This window comes from Aspergillus multicolor, assembly GCF_047715735.1.
Source record: "Aspergillus multicolor strain CBS 133.54 unplaced genomic scaffold BDW74scaffold_2, whole genome shotgun sequence".
In the NCBI taxonomy this organism is placed as follows: domain Eukaryota; kingdom Fungi; phylum Ascomycota; class Eurotiomycetes; order Eurotiales; family Aspergillaceae; genus Aspergillus; species Aspergillus multicolor.
The window spans coordinates 733951-750987 of record NW_027395953.1 but is presented as its reverse complement, the minus strand read 5'-3'; the positions used below and the strand labels follow the sequence as shown (position 1 = coordinate 750987).

General features: G+C 52.4%; 6 protein-coding genes across 6 annotated transcripts; 4 read left to right on the top strand and 2 right to left on the bottom strand.

Annotated features, from left to right (window-relative positions):
• Window positions 1-1769: 1769 nt before the first annotated feature.
• On the bottom strand, window positions 1770-2524 carry BDW74DRAFT_44906 (uncharacterized protein). Its single transcript, XM_073732824.1, has 2 exons — window positions 2175-2524; window positions 1770-2107 (listed from the first exon to the last, which is right to left on the bottom strand). Exons 1-2 carry the CDS (start codon window positions 2310-2312, stop codon window positions 1853-1855), a joined length of 393 nt encoding a protein of 130 aa, XP_073588585.1. The 5' UTR covers window positions 2313-2524; the 3' UTR covers window positions 1770-1852.
• On the top strand, window positions 2364-6433 carry BDW74DRAFT_165206 (uncharacterized protein; the record flags this gene model as incomplete). The annotated part of the gene is made up of 4 exons (XM_073726389.1): window positions 2364-2392; window positions 2869-3297; window positions 3328-4372; window positions 4745-6433. The coding sequence occupies 4 exons, from the start codon at window positions 2364-2366 to the stop codon at window positions 6431-6433; spliced, it is 3192 nt and encodes a 1063-aa protein (XP_073588584.1).
• Window positions 6434-6500: 67 nt separating this feature from the next.
• Window positions 6501-10964, bottom strand: BDW74DRAFT_143879 (bifunctional urea carboxylase/allophanate hydrolase). The gene is made up of 8 exons (XM_073722933.1): window positions 10587-10964; window positions 10419-10538; window positions 10098-10371; window positions 9326-10046; window positions 7973-9276; window positions 7768-7921; window positions 6873-7706; window positions 6501-6814 (listed from the first exon to the last, which is right to left on the bottom strand). Exons 1-8 carry the CDS (start codon window positions 10655-10657, stop codon window positions 6573-6575), a joined length of 3720 nt encoding a protein of 1239 aa, XP_073588583.1. The 5' UTR covers window positions 10658-10964; the 3' UTR covers window positions 6501-6572.
• BDW74DRAFT_44842 (LamB/YcsF family protein) lies at window positions 10630-12539 on the top strand. The gene is made up of 2 exons (XM_073732821.1): window positions 10630-11132; window positions 11214-12539. The coding sequence occupies exons 1-2, from the start codon at window positions 11082-11084 to the stop codon at window positions 11922-11924; spliced, it is 762 nt and encodes a 253-aa protein (XP_073588582.1). The 5' UTR covers window positions 10630-11081; the 3' UTR covers window positions 11925-12539.
• Window positions 12540-15999, top strand: BDW74DRAFT_44843 (putative homeobox and C2H2 transcription factor). The gene has a single exon (XM_073732822.1). The coding sequence runs from the start codon at window positions 13154-13156 to the stop codon at window positions 15671-15673; it is 2520 nt and encodes an 839-aa protein (XP_073588581.1). The 5' UTR covers window positions 12540-13153; the 3' UTR covers window positions 15674-15999.
• Window positions 15999-16845, top strand: BDW74DRAFT_44836 (uncharacterized protein). Its single transcript, XM_073732820.1, has one exon. The coding sequence runs from the start codon at window positions 16325-16327 to the stop codon at window positions 16748-16750; it is 426 nt and encodes a 141-aa protein (XP_073588580.1). The 5' UTR covers window positions 15999-16324; the 3' UTR covers window positions 16751-16845.
• Window positions 16846-17037: the final 192 nt, after the last annotated feature.

Below are 17037 nucleotides of genomic sequence, written 5' to 3'. Positions count from 1 at the left end.
CAGACCGTGCATTGCCCGAGCATTTGCGCATGCTGTACTCCGTACAAAGTTTGGTTTCACTCCTGTCGGCATTTAAAGGTACATCCATAGTACCTGTACTTTGACGCTTTGACGAACCGATACACGCTTTTTTCAGCCAGTCTACGAACGGGTAGATATACGGTGAGAGCAGTTTGTGGAACCACGAGGCGTGCGATGCAAATTAAGTGAAGTCATGCTGACGAGCTCGGGAAACTGGCCGCTGTATTGACAGAATGCCACTGGATGGAGCGCGTCTCCATATTCAAAACATTCAGGCTGGGAGCACGATTATTGTTCCACTTCTGATAAGTATCAACTGATTCTATGGACCAGCCTATCATGAAACACTTAGCGCTGGAGGAAGCACTCTGTTCAATGCATTCTATTGGAGCAACCGGGCTTACTTGACGGGCACGTTTCATTAATCATTGGCGCCTTGGACTTCACCCGATCTGGGCAGCCGGATTTTGTTGCCCAATTCGAGACATACCAACCGTTTAGAAAGACCCCAACCCAAATGTCGGAAGGATTAGGCAGATCCAGCACGCACGCAAGCAGTATCCAAGTATACAGAGCATTCACTACTCACTGTCACGTATCCCGACATACGTCCGGTGTCGGCTCTTCGGGCCACCTGGGCAGGCGGGTAGTACAGCTATTCCTGTTGTGCAACATCTGCTTGGACAGCACTTGGATTTACCGTAGCGGATGATCACAGTCAACGAACACCGAGGGGCCAATGGGCAGCTTTCGAGTGGTAGATCCTCATAAGAACAATCCTTTGATCGAAGAATCCAGATCTGCTCAATAATCAGTTGCAGGCTTCAGAGGCAACTTGTGCTACGTCCAGCTCAAGGCAGCCAATGCCGGGCTCTATGTAGTATGCGTCCAGGCAAGATTCCTTGATGCTTGAACCTGTCCGCGCTCTGCTTGTGGCGTTGCCCGGTCACATCAACAGCAATATCACGGCTGCTTTGAGCAAACCTGCGCAAAATTCGCCACCGGAGTCACGCGAAACAGGAAACAACGTGAACCTAGGAACCGGTTGAGAATCCTAAATCCAGCACCTCGTATATACGGTGTAGCCATACTCCAACTTGGAGGCGGCCTCGGTACTTCTTGCTGGAAGAGAGCCGAGGGGCACAAAAGTACCATCCAGTTCAGCCTCTCAGCATATCTTTTTCGCCCAATTATATACTTCGTAGAACACTTCACCAACCTCCAACCTCCAAGTCCCGGTACCTTCAAATCTCCCCTATTTCAGTCCGGGCCACGTCCGCGGCTGGCGAAATTGGAACTTGGAAGACGCCCCATGTGAGTGGCGTTTTTAGGCGACACTGTCGAACCTTGACGGATCTAGGATGAAGTACCTTACATGACGGGGACGCGGAAAACCGCTGCGGCAGAAGTACCGTGACAAGGTACGTACCTAATCATGGGTCTCCAACCGGTGAGCCTCGACGGGAAGTCACATTTGCAAGGCCTCGCGTCTTTACTAGTTCAAGGCTACCTCGCCGAAGGATTGAATGGCTTTCTTCTAGCCATCCAATGCGGTGACCCTTTTCCTTCATCGAAATCCTGCCACATGATATGTCGATTTAATCTACTCTGGACAAAGTTGATCTGCGTACGAAAGCGTCGCAGCCTAGACCAATATGCTTTGTGAGAAAAATCGCCACATCTGAGCTATTCTTTATTGTTTCGGCTTCTGAGCTTTGAATAACGAGTCTAGACCTTTCCTCAAAGAGTATCGGGAATGGAGCCCGCCTGTTCAAACACAATGCACGGCACGGCGCCACGCCGCCTTACCGGTCTGCTGGCTCAGGAGGCCTCAAACTGACTTCACTTTGTTCCCGTCTCGCTGGGCATGAGGATCACGAACGTTTGGGCTTTGAGGGAGCGCGGTGTGATCCCGTTGCCACCAACGGCTCGGTACAGAGCATATCCTATGCGCGCAGCTACCCGCAACAGCATATCCACCAGGTATGGCTGGTTGGTGTCGACGCGATACACATATGTCACTGCCCAAGTCGCTCGGCAACGGAGAACGTATCAGGCGATGCAGCGTGGAAAGGCGCCTTGCCGTCTGAAATCAGCATGAGTCAAGTTCCTCGGTGACCGGTACACCGGTAGTCTACCGTGTCAGACTCAACTTGTTCTGCCAACGCTCCCAAGCCGCGTGGAAGGATTTGGGAGCGACGAATGTCAGGGCCAGAATGCATCATCGATGTGGAATTGGATAGATATGTTGAGGCGAAAGTTGAGGCGAAGCTCACTCTGAAACGAGACATCGTGAACGCTAGGTGTCATGATCCTGACTCGAACTAGCACTGCCTTCATCGATGAGTTGGGTAGGATGGCTATCGCATTGGTCATTTAGATAGCGCCAACTAGATGTTTGGCCATCGTCTCAGTTAGTGAGATCCAGTAGGTTATTGGCAGCATACGAGTCTGTCGAGACTCGAGACTTGGAGGCTGGAAGATCGCGGAGTACGGAGTAGAGGCCCGGACGATAAGGTCTTATTATCACGTGTAGATAAATGAATCACATGACGTCAAAAAAAGCCTGGCGGAGCTTGATGGAGAGAGCGTCATGGGCGCGACATAACTCTAGAGAACATGAGAATCTTGATTCTCAGCTTGCCGAATCGTTTCACCCGACTGCAGCGCGAATTGATTACCGTTGCAGGATGAGCGACACCTAGCACTACATACAATGGCGACTTCACGAACGAGCCTCCGAACTTTGACCAAGCTGCTCTCCAAACGAAGCGTCTGTGTCTGTCCCTTATTCAAAACGCCCAGCGCATTTTACATTGCCCGTCGCGCATACTCTGCGGACTTTAGCTCAAATGAATACATAGAGGAGACGACTGCTAGCGATCCTCCTTCGCACCTCAACCCGTCTCCCGAAGACTACTCCCGGTTTATCTTCCAAGACAGATGCCGCTCGACGATTCATGCCGGCAGCGGAGGTCACGGTTGTGTCTCGTTTCAGCGCGAGAAGTACATCCCCGAGGGACCTCCGAATGGTGGTGATGGCGGCACCGGCGGAAGCATCTATATCCAGGCCGTTGACGGCCTCACTAGCCTGCACAAACTTGCCAGGAGTGGAGTGATCAGGGCTACTCGGGGCAAGAACGGCCAGGGAAAGAGTAAAGGAGGTAAACGTGGTGATGATGTCCTTATACAGGTTCCTGTTGGCACGGTAGTGCGCGAAGTTGATCGATACGACCCGGTCGCTGAGGAACAGCGACGGCGGGCGCTGGAGCGGAAGTTGAAGAAACAGAAGGAGAAGGAGAAGAGAGAGTCAGGTCTGGAAATAGAAGAGTCGGATGAGCCCGAGTTTGAACCGATTCGTCACGATCGCTGGGTTCTCTACCCCGGGGCGAATCCGTCGGACTTCCTGACGACCGTGTTTCCGAGCAATCCGCCACGAAAACAGAACATTTCCGCTCTCGAGCCGCGCGCACCTATATACTTGGATCTCTCACAACATATGGATAAGCCGATTTTGCTGGCGGCAGGGGGCGTTGGCGGCTTGGGGAACCCGCACTGGGCTTCTCGAGAACATCCTCGGCCTAGATTTGCTTCGCGCGGAGAAGGTGGGAAGCGCTTGGAGCTGGAGTTTGAGCTAAAGCTTCTCGCGGACGTCGGACTAGTCGGCAAGCCGAATGCTGGAAAGAGTACACTGCTTCGGTCACTGACGAATAGCCGAACTCGCATTGGGAACTGGGCATTCACTACGCTTGAGCCGAATATCGGGACAGTGGTTATCGACAACGACAAAGGACGGCCCTTGGTCGAGGTCGAGAACAAGCCCCCGCGGAAACGATTTACCATCGCAGATATCCCGGGATTGATCAAGGGCGCACATTTGGACCGTGGCTTGGGCTTAGGGTTCTTAAAACATATCGAGCGAGCAGGAATCCTAGCCTTTGTGGTCGATCTTAGCGCGGGAGATCCCGTCGAGGAGCTGCAGGAACTTTGGATCGAGCTCGGAAAATACGAAAAGCTGCGCGATATGGACCCCGGCCCTAATGAGAGCGGCGATGACCTGACTTGGACTCCCCCTATGCGCGGTCTACCAGAGCTACAAGGCGACTGTGAGCCTGGTCTGTCTCAGTCGAAAGACAGGCTTCCTGAGCTTGCCCTTCCGGCTAACCATACAAAACCTTGGTTTGTGGTGGCTACGAAGTGCGATCTTCCTGAGACACAAGAGAGATTCAAGACGCTACAGGAGTACCTTCGTGGAGTCGAGGAGGGCAAGTATGAGCACCCATCAGGGTACACTGAGGGTTGGAAAGAAGGGATATCTGCGGTCCCAGTGAGTGCTATGCATGCACAGAATGTTCAGCAGATCCCAAGACTCGTGATGCAGCTTTTGTAGAGGGGCTCGACAGCATCATTATGTATATATAGTGTAAAATAGACGTTTCTAGGAACAAATGATTCCCCTTTATATTCCTGGGCAGTAATGATATCTATAGTATGTTGATCTTGTTGTGCACTAGAAGCAGCTAGTAGTACAGGCCTCGGCGTGCCATTTATTCTTTGACAAAAACTTTACCAAGAGACTGACCACCTACCTAATTCACTTGGTAGTAAAAATGGCAGAACACATCCTGATAACCTTCTCTTCTCCATGAACTCTATTTTCCAATCTCTTCCTTGAACCCTCTCTCCTAGACCCCATCTATCTCGACTCCACCCACCACGGAAGATGGCCCTTCAGAATGTCCTCGCCGCTACTTTCTCCGCAATAACAAATCCCGCCTCTGACGACCCCATTCTCCAGTGCTTCAACAATGACCAGGACATTCTTCGCGATTACCTATTGAACAATACTGATGAGGCTCTTCGGCTTGCTGACGCGAACCTACGCGTTTTCCCCTTCAAGGATGTCGAAACGTGTTGGCGGAGACTCTATACAGACGCGAGCATCCTCAAAGCCTGCCTGACCATCTGCAATAACCTCGGGCTCGTTGACCGGCGTGTGAATAGCCATGCTTGCGAACCTTCGACTGTTTCTCGACTGATACAGACACTTGCAAGCTTCACCAACGATGGCCTCCGAGTCGACCCCGCGGCCCCCTGGCTCTCGCCCGCAATCCACATCCTCGATAAAGCACTGATCATGACCGGTGCGCCGCTTCGTGAGGACGTCATCGAGTCTCTCCTCTCGGCCTTACAAGCCGCTACACGACCCCATACTCTCAATCCGGGTGACGACATGAACGGAACGGACTCGGGTGACAGCCCATCCCGCGCCTCCAAACGACGGAAGTTCTCCCCTCCGCTGTTCCCTCCCGACGCCGTCCCGGCCCCGAGCCTCAAGTATCCGATTACACGCGTCTCCGAACCGAGCTTTGATTATATGGAGGAGCATATACAGAATGTCAAGACACCATTAGTGATTACGAACGCGGTGGAGCACTGGCCGGCCATGTCGAGCAGGTCTTGGGCGTCACGCGATTACTGGCTTGATAGGACTTTTGGTGGACGCAGGCTGGTTCCTGTGGAGATTGGAAGGTCATATACGGATGAGGGATGGGGGCAGCGGATCATAGAGTTTAGAGAGTTTGTGGAGAGGTTTATTTGGCGCGATCCGTCGACATCAGGGGGCTCGTGCATGACAGAGAATGGGGTCAAGGACAAGGATAAAAGCCACAACGATCAGGATGCCGATCAAACCGGGTACCTGGCTCAGCATGATCTTCTCGGTCAGATACCCGCTCTGCGCAAAGACATCTCCGTTCCGGACTTCTGCTACATTGACCCGCCAGCACCAGATCCGGACACGCCGGTGTACAAGAAGAAGCTTCAAGAACTAGAGGAGGAACAGAAGAAGAGGGCGGCTAAGAACGGTTGTATCAATGGAGGACTGGACAGGTGTATTGAAGAGGGCATTGACGACGACCTTCTTATCCCACCCAGTGACCCAATCATAAACACCTGGATTGGGCCTTCCTGGACAATATCTCCCCTTCACCATGACCCCTACCACAACATTCTCGTTCAAGTCACAGGCGCCAAATATATCCGCCTCTATTCTCCACATACCCCGGCTTCGCAGATCCACCCCAGAGGCATGGAAGCAGTCACCTCCAATAAGGAGAGAAGAAATAGCACCTCCTCGTCGACTTCGGGCGTGATCCTGGCTGGTGCAGATGGCGATGATGCTTCAAAGGCACGCATGATCGACATGTCCAATACGTCACAGGTTGATGTCGCTGCCATTGAGCTCTCCCCAGCTGAGTCAGAGCAGTGGGAGGAAATGTGGCCGGGGTTCCAGCAGGCAGAGTACGTGGAGACGGTCCTGAGAGAGGGCGAGTCTCTTTATATCCCTGTAGGATGGTGGCATTATGTGAGGGGATTGAAGGCGGGCATTAGCGTTAGCTTCTGGTGGTGATTACTTCGCCATCTTGCATATACGGACCCTCGGTAAGCGGTTCTTAGCACGCGGACTGAAGTACACTAAGCTCTAGCTCAATAGTTCATGATAATAATACAATACAAGATCCATGATCAAGACAAGAATTACTTGGAGTCTAACCCTCAGCCCTCCTAACAAGTATTAAAGGCTTCCCGGCCTCGATAGAATCACCCTGTTGAACCAGGATCTTCTCAACAACAGCCCCAACAGCGACAGACTCCGTGCGCACTGCGATCTCGAGCTTCATCGCTTCGAGGATCACGGCGATCTGGTCCTTTTCCAGCTTATCACCTTCTTTCACCTCGACTTTCCACACGTTTGCATTAAGCGGAGCCTCAATCGCAGTGATACCAGGATCTGCCCTACGTTAGCATCATGACACACCAAACACCACACAAAAGCAGAAGAAACAAACCTTTCAGCAACTCCTCAACCGTATCCATCGGAACCCCGCGCTCAGCCTTCTCCCTAGCCCACCGCTCAAGCAGCTCCTTCTCCAGCAAATCCATCTCAGCCTGCGCCTTCCGCTGCCTCGCCCGAATACCCTTAACCTCCTCCTTCGTCTCCTCTAGCAACCGATTATGCTCCGCCATATCAAACTCGACCTCCTCCCACTCATACTCGTACCGCCCGCTCTGGAACAGCGCAAGCTGCCGCTCATACTCCTCCTCGCTAACCTTGTAAAATGTAATCTGGTCAAAGTCCTCAAACAGCCACGGTTTCTGCGGCGTGTACCCGCGCTTCGAGCCCAAGATGTCCACGCCCGGGATCGTCATCCCGTTCATCTGGTACCCGCCCGGTGAATCGACTGTGTAGATTGCCAGACAGCTGCCGCCCCACGAGACCTGGCCTGCGGGTGTAAAGACGCGCGACGGATTCATCTTGGGGCAGTTCATGCGCTGCCGCGGGTCGACGGGAAGGGCGAGCGGGAGGGCCGTGAAGAAGCCGACGGAGATGACCATGAAGCTGGCGGTGAGGTAGATGTTCTCGAACTCGGCGCGGGTGAAGGCGTTGTTGCGCGCGACAAAGTCGATGTTGTCGGGCAGGTAGGAGGCGTAGGGGCGCTGCGTCTCCATGTAGCGCTTTATGGCGTCGTCCTGGCGCTTGCTTTGGAAGGTTAGGGGCAGTTTGAAGCGGCGGCTGGGCATCTTTGCGCGGCTGAGGTCGCCGAGCTGGGTTTCGATTTTGCAGAGGTAGGTGATTAGGTTTCTTTGGGAAATTTTGGTGCCGTCGTAGTAGAGCATTAGGGCTGGGAGAGGGGGTTTGGTTAGTTGGTGTCTGCTACATATGGCTGTATGGTAGGGACTTACAGTTTCCGCAGCCGACCATGTTTGTTAGGCCAGTTGAGAAGGAGATCTCCCCTGTTGCTTCGCTGAGTACCTTCTTTAGTGCGGTGACTCTGTAGCGGTGGTTGAGATCAAAGGCGCCGGTGCCATAGTCGATCAACAAATAGTCGTCTCCAGCCTGTGAGTGTCAGTAACGTGAACGGTTCCGTTGCTTTTATAGGTCTCTCACCTGGCGATAAGAGACAAGCGGCTGGTTTCCCTTTTCGGGAATCTGATGCACAACACCTGATCCCCGTGTTGATGCTGTCAGTGCCGGTGGCAGTGAGGAGCTCAGAGGGGTTATGGCACCGAAGTCTCCCCCTTTCTGGCAGCATTGCACGATGTCAGCGATAAATCTCTCCAGGTCATTGCGCGCCGAGAGGGCGTCTTCCAGAGAGGTAGCTCTGAACTTGAGACTGTCTCCAGCCTTCACCTGACCCAGTTTCCACAAATCTCCTTTGACAATCGTGTGGCTGCTCACGAATCCTCCGAGATCTGGCGCATCTTGAGGGAAGATGACTGGGTCGTCGCCTGTCCAGTTGATAGATCCGATGGAATATCCGCACTCAATGAGATTAGACGGATGAGCGCCTCCTTCTCCTCCATCCGGCCGGGCCCATTGAGGCTTAGGGCCAAGAAGACGGATTCCACCTCTTGCAGCGTTATGCGAAATAGTCCAATCTGCGTCGTAGAGCATGTCGATGCTCTCGGGCGCAAAGTATCCTTCATCGTACGGTCCCGGCATCGACATGAGCTCCCAGCTGTCGGGGTACTGCGGGATGAGGTGCTCTGGTAGACTCAGCTCGTTATCTGACTCAGGGAGCTGATCTGAAATGGCAAGGTAGTCTCCCGATGTAAGCTGTCGACCCTGGTAGCCACCAATTCCGACCATAGGCGCCGTGGCTTTTGAGTCAAACCACTGGGCAATGTTATGGAACCCGCCAAATACTGCTAGATAGGCTCTGCATCCGTTGCCCGTTGTTTTGCCAATCTTTAGGCGCTGACCTGCCGATATCTTTACCCTTGACCACATCGGTACAGTGGCTTCGTCCAGCTTTGCTTCAATGGATGCACCGCAAAGTGAGACGACAGCTGGTCCGAGGAAGCGCAATTCTGGTCCGCTCAATGTGATCTCCAAGCCCTCTAAGCCGACAGGATTGCCCACAATGGCGTTGGCAATACGGAAGGCAACTGAATCCATTGGGCCGGAATGACAGAAGCCCTTTCCTACCGTAGGACGGCCAGGCCAGTCCTGGATGAGTGTGTAGGCACCACCAGAAACGACATCAATGGCCGACAGACTGTATTCGAAATGGTTCAAAAACTTGGTCAAGGTGTTTCCGGCGTTGAAATCTTTGCTGGCGAGAATTTCAGCAAGGAACCCGAGGTTTGTTGGAGGGCCACAGATCCGTGACCCAGTCAAGATGTCTTTCAGTCCCTCAATGGCCTGTTGTCTGCTCGGTGCATGGTACATAACCTTCGCAATAAGGGGATCTGTCCATTGTTAGATTCCGCCAGGTACGTCACTTGCAGAAGAGCTTACCATAGTTTGCGGATATTTTTATCCCCCTGTACACCCATGTATCTATTCTAGACCCTGGGATTTCCTTCCATTCCACATCCTGCAGAGTACCTGGACAAGGAGCAAAGTCCTTGACTGGGTTTTCCGCGTATACACGAGCCTCGATAGCGGAGCCGTTTGGAGCACCTATTGATATGCTTGAAAGGAACTCTGCTTCAAGACCCTTCTTGCCTGACAACTGAGCATTCGCTTGCTGAAGCATAAGCTCCACCAAGTCAACGCCGTAGCAAAGCTCTGTGATTCCATGCTCAACCTGAAGGCGAGTATTCATCTCCAGGAAGAAAAACCCACCCGACTCATCATCCACAAGATATTCAATCGTTCCCGCAGACCCATAGTCAATTGACTCAGCGAGGCGAACCGCAGCGTCGCACAGGCCTTTCCTGAGATATGGATTCCTGGTGACAAAAGGACTCGGGCATTCTTCAATCACTTTCTGATGTCTCCTCTGGATGGAGCACTCTCTCTCGCCAATGGCGATAGCTTTACCATGTCCATTTCCAAAGACCTGGACCTCAATGTGATGGCTAGACGGATAGTAACGCTCGATGAAGAGTCTAGCGTTTTTGAACAGAGCTTCACCTCTGGACTGTACAGTTTGAAACGATTCTCGGACCTCTTTCTCCGTGTTGCATGTGAGCAAGCCCATTCCGCCACCGCCAGCGGTGGCTTTAAGCATAACCTGTTAATTGTCAGCAGGGAAAAAAGTGTGGCTGGGGGTAAGGTGCTGTACGGGAAACCCGAGACTTTGAGCAATTTTCACCGCTTCATCTTCGCTTGTAACCAATCCTTGAGATCCCGGAACTATGGGTACACCGGCTTTCGTTGCAAGGTCTCGCGCTGTATGTTTAAGTCCAAATGCCTCGATGCTCTCCGGTGATGGTCCAACGAATGCTAAGCCGGCGCTGGCGACATCTCTTGCAAAGGACGAGTTTTCCGAGAGGAACCCATAACCTGGAATGATTGCGTCTGCCCCCTTCTTCTTAGCAATTTCGATGATTTGATCCCTGGTTCACGGTCAGAAAATGGCTTGAGAAGAGGACGTTCAGCTAACCCATCAATATATGCCTTAGATGGCGCCCCGGATAGAAGAATCGCTTCGTCTGCTAGGTGAACATGCGTTGATGCAGCATCTGGTTCGGTATAGACTGCGATGGTTCGAATGTTAAGCTTCCTAGAACAAGATCAGCCAAATGCTCTCGAACAAGACTTCGGTCCATACTTTGCAGTCTTCAATATCCGCACAGCAATCTCTCCCCGATTAGCGATTAGCAGTGTCTTTAATGACTCCATGATTGGTGTCTAGTAGGTGGTCGTATCTGACGAGGACGCTGGTTATAAGTGGCCATGCTCCCTCTTATCTTGGTAGCCCCTCACTCCCTGCTCTCTGCGGGGAAAGCTCCAACTCTACAGGAAAGACCCCAATTCCATGATACTGGAAATTGGCTATCGATAGCAGTTCCGGACACTCGGCATTGCTGTGATTGCACGATGACGCCGAAGACTTTGGGCGTTCGGCTCGACGGAGAGGATCGGCAAGAACTGATAGGGACAACTTCCCCGAGTTCCCCCACCCCGCCACGACTGCTGAGGAGTCCCCCATATTTCGCGCCCACGGTTCGGAACGAGCTCGAGCTCTGCGTATAAGTACCGGGCCGGACCTCTCGGGATACGAAGCTCAGGCTTAACGTGGTCCGCGGAAGCTTCAACGATTGTCATGGCTCCAATCAAGAAAAAGGCTCTTATTAACTGCGACATGGGAGAAGCGGTATGTCTTCACCTTATTTCGTGGCCGTCATCCACATTTTATAGCTCTCGTTATCTCGAAAGCTAATGTGACCGGTCATAGTACGGGAATTGGGCTTGTGGCCCGGATCTTGAGCTTCTTCCATTGATTGACATCGCCAACATCGCATGTGGCTTCCACGCTGGCGATCCTTTGATCATGCAGGAAACAGTACGGAATTGCAAAGCCCACAACATTCTGGTGGGAGCTCATCCCGGTTTACCAGATATCCAAGGATTTGGACGCCGCGAGATGAAGTTGTCCCCTGAAGAGCTCACAGCAATCACTATCTACCAAGTGGGTGCTCTTCAAGGGTTCTTGGATCGCGAGGGGGTGCGCTTGAACCACGTCAAGCCTCATGGTGTGCTTTATGGAATGATGTGCAGGGATTATGAAGTGGCAAAGGCCGTCATGCTGGGGATTCCCAAGGGAGCCCCAGTGTTTGGATTACCTGGGACGAACATGGAGAAGGCTGCCAATGATCTGGGAATCGAGTTCCGGGCTGAGTTCTATGGTGATGTTAAATATGATTCTAAAGGGATGCTGGTGATTGACCGGAAGAAGAAGCCTTGGGATCCTGCCGATGTTGAAAAACATGTTCGGCAACAGCTTGAGGATCAATCCGTGACGAGTGTTGATGGGGTTGTCGTGCCTCTGCCCATAAAGGATTATGAGGTCTCTGTATGCTGTCACTCTGATTCCCCTGGCTGTGTTGAGATCATCAAGACAACTAAAAAAGTGGCGGACGAATTCAATAAGAAATACGGATATTGATCAATTGTGTACATATTACCCCGATGAAATGGGGTTCAGTTTCCTATTCTCAAGACGAAGCTTGAGCTCAGTGAAAGGCTCTTGAAGGCATGAGCTGCGTCCCATATATTAGCAGCTGTATAGCGTGCAAAGTGCATTTCTGATGCGGGCTCTGCCAAAGACTCTGAGACAGTAAACGCGGAGTTACTCGTGTTACTGCATAGATCCAGTTGAATCAGCAGCGATTGACAAGCTCGTATTCTGGTGTTGTCCGCATTCTGAACTGTGCACGAGACCTCTTAGGACGGTTTCTTATCGTTGCATGTATGCGGGGGATAAGCGAATAGCTTATCTCGCATTGATGTCTATATCTCCGGTCCTCGCATTACAAGGCCGAATATAGGCAAAATATTATTCGAGCCAAACGTAAGAGATGTTGATAGCCAACCTGCTCTGCCTTCATCGTATCCAGGTAAGTTCAAAGCGTTTAAGTGACCATTGCATCGACGTCAGTTGCATCAGCCAGCCCATCATTAAGAGGAACCATGACGAATATTGATAGAGTAATTGCGATTAGAACTCGTGTTTGAAACAAGAAAGGTGGCTTGATAGCCCGAGGAGGAGGCCGGGGGAGGAGGAGAAAGACTCCGATTCCGTCTGGAATGAATCATCGGGCTGAGGATCTAACCCAAACAGGCATAGCGTTGTCAAAGGAAGGGCGTGCAGGTCTTTAGTTTCCCCTCCACCTCCACCAACGAGCCTCTATCGCGCCCATCCATGGATCTAGTTCGAGCAGGGAGTCTGCTTCTTCATCCTGATGGGCTGAGCGCTCGAGTCTTGTACAAAGCGAGTCAAAGTTGAAAGCCACCTGTCGGGCAAGGCCGCAGGAAGCCGCGTGAGCGATGTCGCTGATGCACAGGAGGTCCGCCGACCGAATGATCAGACCGAAGAATAATCGGGTTTTCTGACCTTGAATCTAGAAGAAGTTGGTAGAAGACGACGCTAGCAGGGTCCGGCATGCTTTTCATACCCCAGACGAAAAACATGGGTCTCTGATATCCACCTGGCATCCCCTCCCTCAGCCCATCATCCTTCATCCTCCATTTGTCTGTCTACATTTCCCATTCTCAATCCTGTCGCGGCATTGCTATCCCTCTCAATTCATTGAATTCCTCGTTCAACCCACGTCAGCCGTCGCGACTCTCGTGTAGGTAACGAAGCCCTGATTCAAACCCGTGAGAACATTGAAAATGGAGTTCTTCGACTTCAATGAGGCTGCTTCGGGCTCTTTCGTGCCGGACGACGATGTCGCCTCGGATCACATCGAATTAGACGAGAACGATGCCGTCGCAAATTACCAGTCTCTTCTCCAAGATCAGGCGGAGTTTCCAGATATTCTACCAGGTCAAAGCGCTCCTGAGGGGTTCATGGCTGACACGCCGGATCCCGAGGGCGTCCACCCCATGGGCCGTGCCAAAGAACCTTGCGACTTTTGCAAGAACATGGGGCTGGACTGCTTTATCGCCAAGCGAGGAGTGATGCAGAAAAGTGGCTGTACTTGCTGTATTTCGCTATATCGTGAATGCAGTTTCACCCACACCATGCCCCAAGGCAGATTCGCGGGCGTGGACACACTACATCCGATCTCTGAGAATATATATATTCCCACAGGAGGCTTAACCGGCAAGAAGGCGCTCAAGTCTTTCTCCGGCATTGCAGAAGACGTCGATGCTCGTGCGAGGAAAAGCAGCTCTCGGCTCTCTCGAGAGGCCGTTCGGGTCCTCAAGGCTTGGCTCAATGATCATAGCGACCACCCATACCCCACAGAAGAAGAGAAAGAGGAATTGAAGCTACGTACGGGGTTGAAGCGGACTCAAATTACAAATTGGCTCGCCAATGCCAGACGGCGTGGGAAAATCCGACCTGCACCTCGGAGCAGTTCACCTGTGCCGGGCGCAATTGAGATTCCCAGACAACCGGAGATCGATCACACACTCATGACGCCCTTGGAACGTTGGAAGTACTCTCCCCCGGAAAACGAACCTGCCGCCCTCTCCAACATTTTGCGAGCTTTAGAAGACACATCCTTTGACGTACGTCAGGGGTCCCATTCCGGTCACGTGCGCTCCCACTCTCGGAGGACTGGGTCTAGCAATGACTCAAGTCATACTAACTCAAATGTTTTCGACGCATCCTCCCTTGTTAGCAGCCATGAAGCCAGTCATTCTGCTAGCCATAGTTCCCTATCTGACCTTTCTTTTGCTTCTGCCTTTTCCCATCGCTCCTCCCTAGGGTCATTCGGCTCAATGGAGCGCAAAGAACGACGTCGCCGGCGCAAGGCCTCAACACCTGCGAATACCTTTGCCCAGCAAAAAGTCAAAAGTGCACGTATCTATCAATGTACTTTCTGTGCCGACACCTTCCAGACCAAGTATGACTGGCAGCGACATGAGAAGTCCCTGCACTTGGCTCTCGAGAAATGGACCTGCGCACCACACGGAGGTGTAGCCTTCATCAATGGTGCCAATCGCTGTGTGTTCTGCTTGGCCGCTGATCCAGATAATGATCATCTTGAGGCACACAACTACAGCACCTGTGCGGAGAAGAGCTCTGCAGAACGAACATTCTATCGAAAAGACCACCTCAACCAACATCTTCGGTTGATGCACAATGTCCGGTTTGATCCGTCTATGGACCTATGGCGAAGCCATACCACGGAGATTATCTCTCGATGTGGTTTCTGCGGAATCACCTTGACGACATGGAAAGGCCGAGCGGATCATCTTGCTACCCACTTCAAGAACGGTGCCGACATGGTTGAGTGGCAGGGTGACTGGGGTTTCGAACCCGTCGTGCAAGACCTTGTCGAGAATGCTATGCCTCCGTATCTTATTGGCCAGGAACGCAACACTCTTGATCCATACACTTCGTCGGGACACAAGGCTGCACCCGGTCTCGCTGTACCCAAGGATGCCAATTGCTTTGATCGCCTTAAAACCGAACTCACGGCGTATATCCAACAGAGTGTACCGAATGGTATCGTGCCGACCGACCAGATGCTTCAAGATCGTGCCCGGCAGATAGTATACGGATCTGATGACCCATGGAACCAGACCTGTGCTGATAACCCTCTCTGGTTGAGTCTTCTCAAACGCGATGCCGGTCTTGAGCCTGCGCCAGGCTCAGAACATATCCAATTCTCCAACCTCGGCATGCAGCGACCGTTTGCATCACAAGAAGGACTCCGGCGACCGCCAGTATGTGTACGCCAGTCATACGGCACGGGTTATCCCAGCTCCGGCTTCCAGAGCCCTGCTATCCCCGGAACAGGCCGATCGTCGGCCGCTCCAAGCGTACACGGTAGTTCAACCGGCAGCTTCTCTGGCAGCGCGGGCATGTTTGCAGCACCTCGACCGTCTGGTTTGTCGGTTGACTGGGGTAGTACCGCGTCGGCCGGTGTTTCGTCTTTCTCGACACCGCTGAGCACGTCTGCCGACCCGTTTGTGCAAATGGGCTTCGACCCGGAATTTCTCCAGCAGCTGAACAATCGATATGAAGAGGAGGTCCCGCTGGACAGCTTGCAAGGCCTAGGATTTGGAGTTGATGATGGCGGCGGGTTTGGTGCCATTGACCCTATGGATATAGCGGCTGTAACGAGTGGCGCAACCGCTCCGATACCCATCCCAGCCTCGAAGCAACCGGATATGATAATGCCTGATACGGTCCCTTCAGATCTTCACTTCGAGGGTGCGGGTAGAACCGGAAGGTGAGCATATCTCGTGCGCTGGTCACAAGTAAAAGTTTCATCCTGTAAATATATAATAGCATTTCGGGTTTATTCAACATCTGATTCTTCTCATTTCAGCTCCCCTGCTCTCGTGGGGAAAGGGCTCTAATTATAAGCGCACATGTGCTGACATCTTGGCCAATTTATGGTGGCATTGAGGTGGAGTGATGGCAAAGGGCGTGAAAAGTACAGCCTCCAGGAGTCTCCGATTGGCTGACATGGAATCGTAGGGCGCAGTTGACATCCGCCCTTAGACCTGGGTGATCATCAATCATTTTGATCTTCTAATCCCGAAAGTATTCCGAGGCCATCGAGTCTCTACAGTACAAAGCGCATATGCAGTTGAGGCCCCCACGCATGTGAAATGCAGCCAAGTCCGATTCGCAACCGTTTTCCGCCCCAACGTTTATTCAATTTAGATTCTAGACTGCTTTTTCCTTTCCTATCTCTATAGATGAAACCGTCCTTATGCTCATATACTACTTAGCCGCCACAGCGGGGTGGTTCCCTCCTTCTCCTCCAAAAAAATGATCGTCTTATCAGTATCATCTCCTCTCCACGGCTGAGAGTTCTCCAAGACCGCCTCCTCCTTCTCAACCCTATCCATACACCTGTATCTGCAGACTCGGAACTGATGGCCGAAATCCCCATGGGCGACACTTCCGGGTGCCCGCCGACCTTCTCGCTCTTCCCACCGTTTCTCCCCACAATCATCAAGCAGCGTCTGACATCCTCTCGCTACGCACTCGCCAGACCTGAACCAACCCCGTCTACGACCCCACGAGAAGATACAATGCCTTTCAACATAAACACATTGACAGGAACTAGTACGCCGCGCCCTTCGTCCTCAGGGAGCACCAGCACAGCACGGAACTCGGAGGACTTGTTCGGCGAGGAGGATACTAGAAATGCCAATAAAGATGTAGTGGCGATAGGGGTATCAGGAAACAGCGAGGTCGATATAGGGTTACGCTGGAATAGGGTGATTCCTGGTATGCAGTCCAACAAGCCTGCCCTCGAACTAGCAAGGCTGCCAGCTAAACTTTTATACAGCACTTAACCTCCTCCGCTACGCAAACTACGAAGCCCAGCAGCCGAACTGCGAAAGCCGTTTCGTGCGCTCTCTCTATCTCGACTCAATAGCCTACCTCCTCTCCGCACTCCCCGAGGACCTAAGCAGCGACGAAACCCTAAATCTCCGGCGCAGCCTGCCGGAGAAACTAAAACCTGCTTTCACGCCAGACACAGGCATGGACATTGGGGGCTCGCCAGACTTGCATACTCATGCAGCTGCCCCTTACCCCCCGCACCGCTCATACCTTCATCGTCTCCTGGCTGCAAGTATAA

Coding starts and splice junctions, on each gene's coding strand:
- BDW74DRAFT_143879 (XM_073722933.1), bottom strand. CDS start 10,657: ATGGAGTCATTAAAGACACTGCTAATCGCTAATCGGGGAGAGATTGCT. Junction 10,372..10,418: donor TCTAAGGCATATATTGATGG/GTTAGCTGAACG, acceptor ACCGTGAACCAG/GGATCAAATCATCGAAATTG. Junction 7,707..7,767: donor CATGGTCGGCTGCGGAAACT/GTAAGTCCCTAC, acceptor CCCCTCTCCCAG/CCCTAATGCTCTACTACGAC.
- BDW74DRAFT_44843 (XM_073732822.1), top strand. CDS start 13,154: ATGGAGTTCTTCGACTTCAATGAGGCTGCTTCGGGCTCTTTCGTGCCG.
- BDW74DRAFT_44842 (XM_073732821.1), top strand. CDS start 11,082: ATGGCTCCAATCAAGAAAAAGGCTCTTATTAACTGCGACATGGGAGAA. Junction 11,133..11,213: donor ACTGCGACATGGGAGAAGCG/GTATGTCTTCAC, acceptor GACCGGTCATAG/TACGGGAATTGGGCTTGTGG.
- BDW74DRAFT_44906 (XM_073732824.1), bottom strand. CDS start 2,312: ATGTCTCGTTTCAGAGTGAGCTTCGCCTCAACTTTCGCCTCAACATAT. Junction 2,108..2,174: donor TGGGAGCGTTGGCAGAACAA/GTTGAGTCTGAC, acceptor TGCTGATTTCAG/ACGGCAAGGCGCCTTTCCAC.
- BDW74DRAFT_44836 (XM_073732820.1), top strand. CDS start 16,325: ATGGCCGAAATCCCCATGGGCGACACTTCCGGGTGCCCGCCGACCTTC.